At 43.9% G+C, this 12,166-nt stretch overlaps 1 protein-coding gene across 37 annotated transcripts in view; it reads left to right on the forward strand.

The window, feature by feature from the left end:
- LOC110514419 (multidrug and toxin extrusion protein 1-like) overlaps nucleotides 1–10,906 on the forward strand; it is a 60,415-nt gene extending 49,509 nt beyond the window's left edge. For 2 of the 37 annotated variants that reach the window (XR_005053532.1, XR_005053515.1), the window contains 3 exons: nucleotides 6,185–6,480; nucleotides 8,268–8,645; nucleotides 8,808–10,906. Coding sequence is in view for 6 of the 37 variants with exons in the window: in XM_036989473.1 (XP_036845368.1) it covers nucleotides 7,694–8,188; nucleotides 8,268–8,417; nucleotides 8,677–9,121; nucleotides 9,648–10,210 (1,653 nt within the window). In the remaining 31 variants the exon portion in view is untranslated. The other 35 variants (XR_005053527.1, XR_005053522.1, XR_005053523.1 and 32 more) reach the window with 35 other exon arrangements.
- Nucleotides 10,907–12,166: the final 1,260 nt, after the last annotated feature.

The following is a 12,166-nucleotide window of genomic DNA, read 5'->3' on the forward strand; positions in this document are numbered from 1 at the left end:
GGTTCCACTTATTCTAAATCCCACGGTTCTACTTATTCTAAATCCCACGGTTCCACTTATTCTAAATCCCACGGTTCCACATATTCTAAATCCCACGGTTCCACATATTCTAAATCCCACAGTTCCACATATTCTAAATACCACGGTTCCATATATTCTAAATCCCACGGTTCCACTTATTCTAAATCCCACGGTTCCACTTATTCTAAATCCCACGGTTCCACTTATTCTAAATCCCACGGTTCCACTTATTCTAAATCCCACGGTTCCACATATTCTAAATCCCACGGTTTCACATATTCTAAATCCCACGGTTTCACATATTCTAAATCCCACGGTTCCACATATTCTAAATCCCACGGTTCCATATATTCTAAATCCCACGGTTCCATATATTCTAAATCCCACGGTTCCACATATTCTAAATCCCACGGTTCCATATATTCTAAATCCCACGGTTCCATATATTCTAAATCCCACGGTTCCATATATTCTAAATCCCACGGTTCCATATATTCCAAGTTTTACGGTTCCTTATATTCTAAATCACACGGTTCCATATATTCTAAATCTCACGGTTCCATATATTCTAAATCCCACGGTTCCATATATTCCAAGTTTTACGGTTCCATATATTCTAAATCCCAAGGTTCCATATATTCTAAATCCCACGGTTCCATATATTCTAAATCCCACGGTTCCATATATTCTAAATCACACGGTTCCATATATTCCAAGTTTTACGGTTCCATGTATTCTAAATCACACGGTTCCATATATTCTAAATCTCACGGTTCCATATATTCTAAATCCCACGGTTCCATATATTCTAAATCCCACGGTTCCATATATTCTAAATCCCACAGGTCCATATATTCTAAATCCCACGGTTCCATATATTCTAAATCCCACGGTTTCATATATTCTAAATCCCACGTTTCAATTTATTCTAAATCCCACGGTTCCATATATTCTAAATCCCAAGCTTTCATATATTCTAAATCCCACGTTTCAATTTATTCTAAATCCCACGGTTCCATATATTCTAAATCCCACGTTTCAATTTATTCTAAATCCCACGGTTCCATATATTCTAAATCCCACAGTTCCATATATTCTAAATCTCACGGTTCCATATATTCTAAATCCCACGGTTCCATATATTCTAAATCCCACGGTTCCATATATTCTAAATCCCACGGTTCCTTATATTCTAAATCCCACGGTTCCTTATATTCTAAATCCCACGGTTCCATATATTCTAAATCACACGGTTCCATATATTCTAAATCTCACGGTTCCATATAATCTAAATCTCACGGTTCCATATATTCTAAATCCCACGGTTCCATATATTCTAAATCCCACGGTTCCATATATTTCAAGTTTTACGGTTCCATATCAAATCAAATCAAATCTAATTTTATTTGTCACATACACATGGTTAGCAGATGTTAATGCGAGTGTAGCGAAATGCTTGTGCTTCTAGTTCCAACAATGCAGTAATAACCAACAAGTAATATACAGTGCCTTGCGAAAGTATTCGGCCCCCTTGAACTTTGCGAACTTTTGCCACATTTCAGGCTTCAAACATAAAGATATAAAACTGTATTTTTTTGTGAAGAATCAACAACAAGTGGGACACAATCATGAAGTGGAACGACATTTATTGGATATTTCAAACTTTTTTAACAAATCAAAAACTGAAAAATTGGGCGTGCAAAATTATTCTTTTGCTGCGATTACAGCTGTAAGTCGCTTGGGGTATGTCTCTATCAGTTTTGCACATCGAGAGACTGACATTTTTTCCCATTCCTCCTTGCAGAACAGCCCGAGCTCAGTGAGGTTGGATGGAGAGCATTTGTGAACAGCAGTTTTCAGTTCTTTCCACAGATTCTCGATTGGATTCAGGTCTGGACTTTGACTTGGCCATTCTAACACCTGGATATGTTTATTATTGAACCATTCCATTGTAGATTTTGCTTTTTGTTTTGGATCATTGTTTTGTTGGAAGACTAATCTCCGTCCCAGTCTCAGGTCTTTTGCAGACTACATCAGGTTTTCTTCCAGAATGGTCCTGTATTTGGCTCCATCCATCTTCCCATCAATTTGAACCATCTTCCCTGTCCCTGCTGAAGAAAAGCAGGCCCAAACCATGATGCTGCCACCACCATATTTGACAGTGGGGATGGTGTGTTCACGGTGATGAGCTGTGTTGCTTTTACGCCAAACATAACGTTTTGCATTGTTGCCAAAAAGTTCAATTTTGGTTTCATCTGACCAGAGCACCTTCTTCCACATGTTTGGTGTGTCTCCCAGGTGGCTTGTGGCAAACTTTAAACAACACTTTTTATGGATATCTTTAAGAAATGGCTTTCTTCTTGCCACTCTTCCATAAAGGTCAGATTTGTGCAATATACGACTGATTGTTGTCCTATGGACAGAGTCTCCCACCTCAGCTGTAGATCTCTGCAGTTCATCCAGAGTTATCATGGGCCTCTTGGCTGCATCTCTGATTAGTCTTCTCCTTGTATGAGCTGAAAGTTTAGAGGGACGGCCAGGTCTTGGTAGATTTGCAGTGGTCTGATACTCCTTCCATTTCAATATTATCGCTTGCACAGTGCTCCTTGGGATGTTTAAAGCTTGGGAAATCTTTTTGTATCCAAATCCGGCTTTAAACTTCTTCACAGCAGTATCTCGGACCTGCCTGGTGTGTTCCTTGTTCTTCATGATGCTCTCTGCGCTTTTAACGGACCTCTGAGACTATCACAGTGCAGGTGCATTTATACGGAGACTTGATTACACACAGGTGGATTATATTTATCATCATTAGTCATTTAGGTCAACATTGGATCATTCAGAGATCCTCACTGAACTTCTGGAGAGAGTTTGATGCACTGAAAGTAAAGGGGCTGAATAATTTTGCACGCCCAATTTTTCAGTTTTTGATTTGTTAAAAAAGTTTGAAATATCCAATAATGTCGTTCCACTTCATGATTGTGTCCCACTTGTTGTTGATTCTTCACAAAAAAATACAGTTTTATATCTTTATGTTTGAAGCCTGAAATGTGGCAAAAGGTCGCAGAGTTCAAGGGGGCCGAATACTTTCGCAAGGCACTGTAGCTAACAATTCCAAAACTACTACCTTATAGACACAAGTCTAAGGGGATAAAGAATATGTACATAAATATATATGAATGAGTGATGGTACAGAGCGGCATAGGCAAGATACAGTAGATGGTATTGCGTGCAGTATATACATATGAGATGAGTATGTAAACAAAGTGGCATAGTTAAAGTGGCTAGTGATACATGTATTACATAAGGATACCGTCGATGATATAGAGTACAGTATATACGTATACATATGAGATGAATAATGTAGGGTATGTAAACATTATATTAGGGAGAATTGTTTAAAGTGGCTAGTGATATATTTTACATAATTTCCCATCAATTCCTATTATTAAAGTGGCTGGAGTTGAGTCAGTGTGTTGGCAGCAGCCACTCAATGTTAGTGGTGGCTGTTTAACAGTCTGATGGCCTTGAGATAGAAGCTGTTTTTCAGTCTCTCGGTCACAGCTTTGATGCACCTGTACTGACCTCGCCTTCTGGATGATAGCGGGGTGAACAGGCAGTGGCTCGGGTGGTTGATGTCCTTGATGATCTTTATGGCCTTCCTGTGACATCGGGTGGTGTAGGTGTCCTGGAGGGCAGGTAGTTTGCCCCCGGTGATGCGTTGTGCAGACCTCACTACCCTCTGGAGAGCCTTACGGTTGTGGGCGGAGCAGTTGCCGTAACAGGCGGTGATACAGCCCGACAGGATGCTCTCGATTGTGCATCTGTAGAAGTTTGTGAGTGCTTTTGGTGACAAGCCGAATTTCTTCAGCCTCCTGAGGTTGAAGAGGCGCTGCTGCGCCTTCTTCACGATGCTGTCTGTGTGGGTGGAACAATTCAGTTTGTCTGTGATGTGTCCGCCGAGGAACTTAAAACTTACTACCCTCTCCACTACTGTTCCATCTATGTGGATAGCGGGGTGTTCCCTCTGCTGTTTCCTGAAGTCCACAATCATCTCCTTAGTTTTGTTGACGTTGAGTGTGAGGTTATTTTCCTGACACCACACTCCGAGGGCCCTCACCTCCTCCCTGTAGGCCGTCTCGTCGTTGTTGGTAATCAAGCCTACCACTGTTGTGTCGTCCGCAAACTTGATGATTGAGTTGGAGGCGTGCGTGGCCACGCAGTCGTGGGTGAACAGGGAGTACAGGAGAGGGCTCAGAACGCACCCTTGTGGGGGCCCCAGTGTTGAGGATCAGCGGGGTGGAGATGTTGTTGCCTACCCTCACCACCTGGGGGCGGCCCGTCAGGAAGTCCAGGAACCAGTTGCACAGGGCAGGGTCGAGACCCAGGGTCTCGAGCTTGATGACGAGCTTGGAGGGCACTATGGTGTTAAATGCCGAGCTGTAGTCGATGAACAGCATTCTCACATAGGTATTCCTCTTGTCCAGATGGGTTAGGGCAGTGTGCAGTGTGGTTGAGATTGCAACGTCTGTGGACCTATTTGGGCGGTAAGCAAATTGGAGTGGGTCTAGGGTGTCAGGTAGGGTGGAGGTGATATGGTCCTTGACTAGTCTCTCAAAGCATTTCTTGATGACGGAAGTGAGTGCTACGGTAGTCGGTTAGCTCAGTTACCTTAGCTTTCTTGGGAACAGGAACAATGGTGGCCCTCTTGAAGCATGTGGGAACAACAGACTGGGATAGGGATTGATTGAATATGTCCGTAAACACACCAGCCAGCTGGTCTGCGCATGCTCTGAGGGTGCGGCATGCAGCCTTGCGAGGGTTAACACGTTTAAATGTTTTCCTCACGTCGGCTGCAATGAAGGAGAGTCCGCATGTTTTAGTTGCGGGCCGTGTCAGTGGCCCTGTATTGTCCTCAAAGCAGGCAAAAAAGTTATTTATTTCTACTTTGTCTCTATACTGACGCTTAGCTTGTTTGATTGCCTTGCAGAGGGAATAGTTACACTGTTTGTATTCGGTCATGTTTCCGGTCACCTTGCCCTGATTAAAAGCAGTGGTTTGCGCTTTCAGTTTCACGCGAATGCTGCCATCAATCCACGGTTTCTGGTTTGGTAATGTTTTAATCGTTGCTATGGGAACGACATCTTCAACGCACGTTCTAATGAACTCGCTCACCGAATCAGCGTATTCGTCAATGTTGTTGTCTGACGCAATACGAAACATATCCCAGTCCACGTGATGGAAGCAGTCTTGGAGTGTGGAATCAGATTGGTCGGACCAGCGTTGAACAGACCTCAGCGCAGGAGCTTCTTGTTTTAGTTTCTGTCTGTAGGCAGGAATCAACTAAATGGAGTCGTGGTCAGCTTTTCCGAAAGGAGAGCGGGGCAGGGCCTTATATGCGTCGCGGAAGTTAGAATAGCAATGATCCAAGGTTTTTCCAGCCCTGGTTGCGCAATCGATATGCTGATACAATTTATATTCTAAATCCCACGGTTCCATATATTCCAAGTTTTACGGTTCCTTATATTCTAAATCCCACGGTTCCATATATTCCAAGTTTTACGGTTCCATATATTCTAAATCCCACAGTTCCATATATTCTAAATCCCACAGTTCCATATATTCTAAATCCCACAGTTCCATATATTCTAAATCCCACAGTTCCATATATTCTAAATCCCACGGTTCCATATATTCTAAATCCCACGGTTCCATATATTCTAAATCCCACGGTTCCATATATTCTAAATCCCACGGTTCCATATATTCTAAATCCCACTGTTCCATATATTGTAAATCCCACAGTTCCATATATTCTAAATCCCACGGTTCCATATATTCTAAATCCCACGGTTCCATATATTCCAAGTTTTACGGTTCCTTATATTCTAAATCCCACGGTTCCATATATTCCAAGTTTTACGGTTCCATATATTCTAAATCCCACGGTTCCATATATTCTAAATCCCACGGTTCCATATATTCTAAATCCCACAGTTCCATATATTCTAAATCCCACGGTTCCATATATTCCAAGTTCCATGATTACATATACAGTATGACACTTGACATATAGAGCTCTGAAAGCTTTGCCATGCTTGTTTTTTTTACAGCAGCCCTATGTCTTTACATGGTGTGTAACTTTACATGGTGTGTAACCCTCTAGGCTGGTCGGAGGCGGTCCCACCCAGCGACGAGAGCCCTGGGGAGGGAAAGACGGACGTGGAGGGGCTGGGTGGGGACAGGGGGCAAGGCGGGGGGGAGTTAGAGGCTGAGGCGGGGCCGGTGGTCAGTACGGTGAGGTTGACTGTCAGACAGCTGGTGCTTCGTCGTGGGCTAGTTGTCATCCTCATGTTCCTCATCCTCACCGCTGGAATCCTCCTCAGTGAACTGCTCACCAGCCTGCTGCTCGGATAAACTGAGCCAAAGAGATTACCCACAGCCACATATACAGTACAGGAGGTTACCCACAGCCACATATACAGTACAGGAGGTTACCCACAGCCACATATACAGTACAGGAGGTTATACAGCCACATATACAGTACAGGAGGTTACTACAGCCACATATACAGTACAGGAGGTTACCACAGCCACATATACAGTACAGGAGGTTACTACAGCCACATATACAGTACAGGAGGTTACCACAGCCACATATACAGTACAGGAGGTTACCACAGCCACATATACAGTACAGGAGGTTACCACAGCCACATATACAGTACAGGAGGTTACTACATCCACATATACAGTACAGGAGGTTACCACAGCCACATATACAGTACAGGAGGTTACTACAGCCACATATACAGTACAGGAGGTTACCACAGCCACATATACAGTACAGGAGGTTACTACAGCCACATATACAGTACAGGAGGTTACTACAGCCACATATACAGTACAGGAGGTTACTACAGCCACATATACAGTACAGGAGGTTACTACAGCCACATATACAGTACAGGAGGTTACTACAGCCACATATACAGTACAGGAGGTTACCACAGCCACATATACAGTACAGGAGGTTACCACAGCCACATATACAGTACAGGAGGTTACCACAGCCACATATACAGTACAGGAGGTTACTACAGCCACATATACATTACAGGAGGTTACCACAGCCACATATACAGTACAGGAGGTTATACAGCCACATATACAGTACAGGAGGTTACCACAGCCACATATACAGTACAGGAGGTTATACAGCCACATATACAGTACAGGAGGTTACTACAGCCACATATACAGTACAGGAGGTTACCACAGCCACATATACAGTACAGGAGGTTATACAGCCACATATGCAGTACAGGAGGTTATACAGCCACATATGCAGTACAGGAGGTTACCACAGCCACATATACAGTACAGGAGGTTACCACAGCCACATATACAGTACAGGAGGTTACTACAGCCACATATACAGTACAGGAGGTTACCACAGCCACATATACAGTACAGGAGGTTACCACAGCCACATATACAGTACAGGAGGTTACTACAGCCACATATACAGTACAGGAGGTTACCACAGCCACATATACAGTACAGGAGGTTACTACAGCCACATATACAGTACAGGAGGTTACTACAGCCACATATACAGTACAGGAGGTTACCACAGCCACATATACAGTACAGGAGGTTACCACAGCCACATATGCAGTACAGGAGGTTACTACAGCCACATATGCAGTACAGGAGGTTACCACAGCCACATATACAGTACAGGAGGTTACCACAGCCACATATACAGTACAGGAGGTTACCACAGCCACATATACAGTACAGGAGGTTACCACAGCCACATATACAGTACAGGAGGTTACTACAGCCACATATACAGCACAGGAGGTTACCACAGCCACATATACAGTACAGGAGGTTACCACAGCCACATATACAGTACAGGAGGTTACCACAGCCACATATACAGTACAGGAGTTTACCACAGCCACATATGCAGTACAGGAGGTTACCCACAGCCACATATGCAGTACAGGAGGTTACCACAGCCACATATACAGTACAGGAGGTTACTACAGCCACATATACAGTACAGGAGGTTACCACAGCCACATATACAGTACAGGAGGTTACTACAGCCACATATACAGTACAGGAGGTTACCACAGCCACATATACAGTACAGGAGGTTACCACAGCCACATATACAGTACAGGAGGTTACCACAGCCACATATACAGTACAGGAGGTTACCCACAGTACAGGAGGTTACTACAGCCACATATACAGTACAGGAGGTTACTACAGCCACATATACAGTACAGGAGGTTATACAGCCACATATGCAGTACAGGAGTTTACCACAGCCACATATACAATACAGGAGGTTACCCACAGCCACATATACAGTACAGGAGGTTACTCACAACCACATATACAGGAGGTTACAGTCAAACACATATACAGGACTTTACAGTCAACCACATATACAGTACAGGAGGATACCCTCAACCACATATACAGGAGATTACAATCAACCACATATACTGTACAGGGGGTTACAGTCAACCACATATACAGGAGGTTACACACAACCACATATACAGTACAGGAGGCTACACACAACCACATATACAGTACAGGAGGTTACCCACAGCCACATATACAGTACAGGAGGTTACCCACAGCCACATATACAGTACAGGAGGTTACCCACAGTACAGGAGGTTACCAACAGCCACATATACAGTACAGGAGGTTACCCACAGCCACATATACAGTACAGGAGTTTACCCACAGTACAGGAGGTTACCCACAGCCACATATACAGTACAGGAGGTTACCACAGCCACATATTCAATACAAGAGGTTACCACAGCCACATATACAGTGCAGGAGATTACCCACAGCCACATGTACAGTACAGGAGGTTACCCACAGCCAGATATACAGTACAGGAGGTTACTCACAGCGACAAATACAGTACAGGAGGTTTCCCACAGTACAGGAGGTTACCACAGCCACATATACAGTACAGGAGGTTTCCCACAGTACAGGAGGTTACCCACAGCCACATATACAGTACAGGAGGTTACCCACAGCCACATATGCAGTACAGGAGGTTACCCATTGTACAGGAGGTTACCCACAGCCACTTATATAGTACAGGAGCTTTCCCACACCCAGATATACAGTACAGGAGGTTACCCACAGCCACATATGCAGTACAGGAGTCAACCACATATATAGTACAGGGAGCTACAGTCAACCACATATACAGGAGGTTACACACAACCACATATACAGTACAGGAGGTTACCACAGCCACATATTCAATACAAGAGGTTACCACAGCCACATATGCAGTGCAGGAGATTACCCACAGCCACATATGCAGTACAGGAGGTTTCCCACAGTACAGAAGGTTACCCACAGCCACATATATAGTACAGGAGCTTTCCCACAGCCAGATATACAGTACAGTAGGTTACCCACAGCCACATATGCAGTACAGGAGGTTACCCACAGTACAGGAGGTTACCCACAGCCACATATATAGTACAGGAGAATACCCATAGTACAGGAGATTACCCACAGCCACACATACAGTGCAGGAGGTTACTACAGTCACATTTACAATACAGGAGGTTACCCACAGCCACATATACAGTACAGGAGGTTACCCACAGCCACATATACAGGAGGTTACTCACAACCACATAAACAGGAGGTTACAGTCGACCACATATCCTGGAGGTTACAGTCAACCACATATACAGTACAGGAGATTACAGTCAACCACATATGCAGTACAGGAGGTTACCCACAGTACAGGAGGTTACCCACAGCCACATATATAGTACAGGAGGTTACCCATAGTACAGGAGATTACCCACAGCCACACATACAGTGCAGGAGGTTACCACAGCCACATGTACAATACAGGAGGTTACCCACAGCCACATATACTATACAGGAGGTTACTACAGTCAGATTTACAATACAGGAGATTACCCACAGCCACATATACAGTACAGGAGGTTACCCACAGCCACATATACAGGAGGTTACTCACAACCACATATACAGGAGGTTACAGTCAACCACATATACAGTACAGGAGATTAGGCAACCACATATACAGTACATGAGCCATATGTATTTAAACCAAAGATGGTACTCACACAGCCATACAGGAGTTACTGTATGACCCAAATATACATATACAGTACAGGAGGTTACAGTCAACCACATATACATGAGCCATATGTATTTAAACCAAAGATGGTACTCACACAGCCATACAGGAGTTACTGTATGACCCAAAGGGTTCCCTGCTGTGGACATTTAATCATGGACAATAGAAGGGAATGATCACTAACCCAGAAGGCAACATTTGGCACATTATGTCGTCTTAATAATGTAATTTACTGGTTATTAACTGGATAAGAATTTGTATAGCCAGATGACAACCCTGGTCTCTGTTACCAGTTAGACATATCTTGACAAGATCAGGATGGGAAGGACCTTTCATTTTGGTTGTTATCAGATTACAGACAGTATTTTCCTGGTTGGTAAAAAGACGTTAAGGAAACTTCCTACAACCGGTATACAACCTGACCAGTTTTGCCCACTGGGAACAGGTTCAGGGTTGGTCATCCCTTGAAGGTTATTAACACTGTTAGCATTGCAGGGCATGTCGGAATGGCTTCCACTGACTTGAGAAGGTTGTGGAAACAATGCTCTTAATTAGATAAGGAGATGTGTGTTCGGTAACAAAGCTCTTTTTTAAGGAGATGTTTTTCTGGTGGCTACTAATAACAACAAGTCTGTTGTGTTTTGAAGTGGAGCTGGTTCCCTATTCTGCTTTTCACGTTCTGTCATCATTAAATTAAATTTGCATAAACTGTGCTGTGCTCTTCTTGTTTCACTGGCTGATGTCCCTAGCATGGGTTTATAGGACGCTAGTCCCTAGCATGGGTTTATAGGATGCTAGTCACTAGCATTGGTTTATAGGATGCTAGTCCCTAGCATGGTTTTATAGGACGCTAGTCCCTAGAATGGGTTTATAGGATGCTAGTCCCTAGCATGGGCTTATAGGATGCCAGTCCCTAGAATGGGTTTACAGGATGCTAGTCCCTAGAATGGGTTTATAGGATGCTAGTCCCTAGAATGGGTTTATAGGATGCTAGTCCCTAGCATGGGTTTATAGGACACAAGTCCCTAGCATGGGTTTATAGGACACAAGTCCTATAACACCTTTAGGGACAGCTCTAACAACACCTTTAGGGACAACACCTTTAGGGGCAGCTCTAACAACACCTTTAGGGGCAGCTCTAACAACTCCTTTAGGGACAGCTCTAACAACACCTTTAACAACACCTTCAGGGACAGCTCTAACAACACCTTTAGGGACAACACCTTTAGGGACAACAACACCTTTAGGGACAGCTCTAACAACACCTTTAGGGACAGCTCTAACAACACCTTTAGGGACAACACCTTTAGGGACAGCTCTAACAACACCTTCAGGGACAGGTCTCACAACACCTTTAGGGACAACACCTTTAGGGACAGCTCTAACAACACCTTTAGGGACAACACCTTTAGGGGCAGCTCTAACAATACCTTTAGGGACAGCTCTAACAACACCTTTAGGGACAGCTCTAACAAGACCTTTAGGGACAACACCTTTAGGGACAGCTCTAACAACACCTTTAGGGACAGCTCCAGCAACACCTTCAGGGACAGCTCTAACAACACCTTTAGGGACAACACCTTTAGGGACAACAACACCTTTAGGAACAGCTCTAACAATACATTTAGGGACAGCTCTAACAACACCTTTAGGGACAACACCTTAGGGACAGCTCTAACAACACCTTTAGGGACAGCTCTAACAACACCTTTAGGGACAACACCTTTAGGGACAGCTCTAACAACACCTTTAGGGACCACACCTTTAGGGACAGCTCTAACAACACGTTTAGGGACAGCTCTAACAAACACCTTTAGGGACAACACCTTTAGGGACAACAACGCCTTTAGGGACAGCTCTAAAAACACCTTTGGGAACAGCTCTAACAACACCTTTGGGACAGCATTAACAACACCTTCAGGGACAGCTCTAACAACACCTTTAGGGACAACACCTTTAGGGACAACA

Source organism: Oncorhynchus mykiss, chromosome 10 (assembly GCF_013265735.2).
Source record: "Oncorhynchus mykiss isolate Arlee chromosome 10, USDA_OmykA_1.1, whole genome shotgun sequence".
Taxonomy (NCBI): domain Eukaryota; kingdom Metazoa; phylum Chordata; class Actinopteri; order Salmoniformes; family Salmonidae; genus Oncorhynchus; species Oncorhynchus mykiss.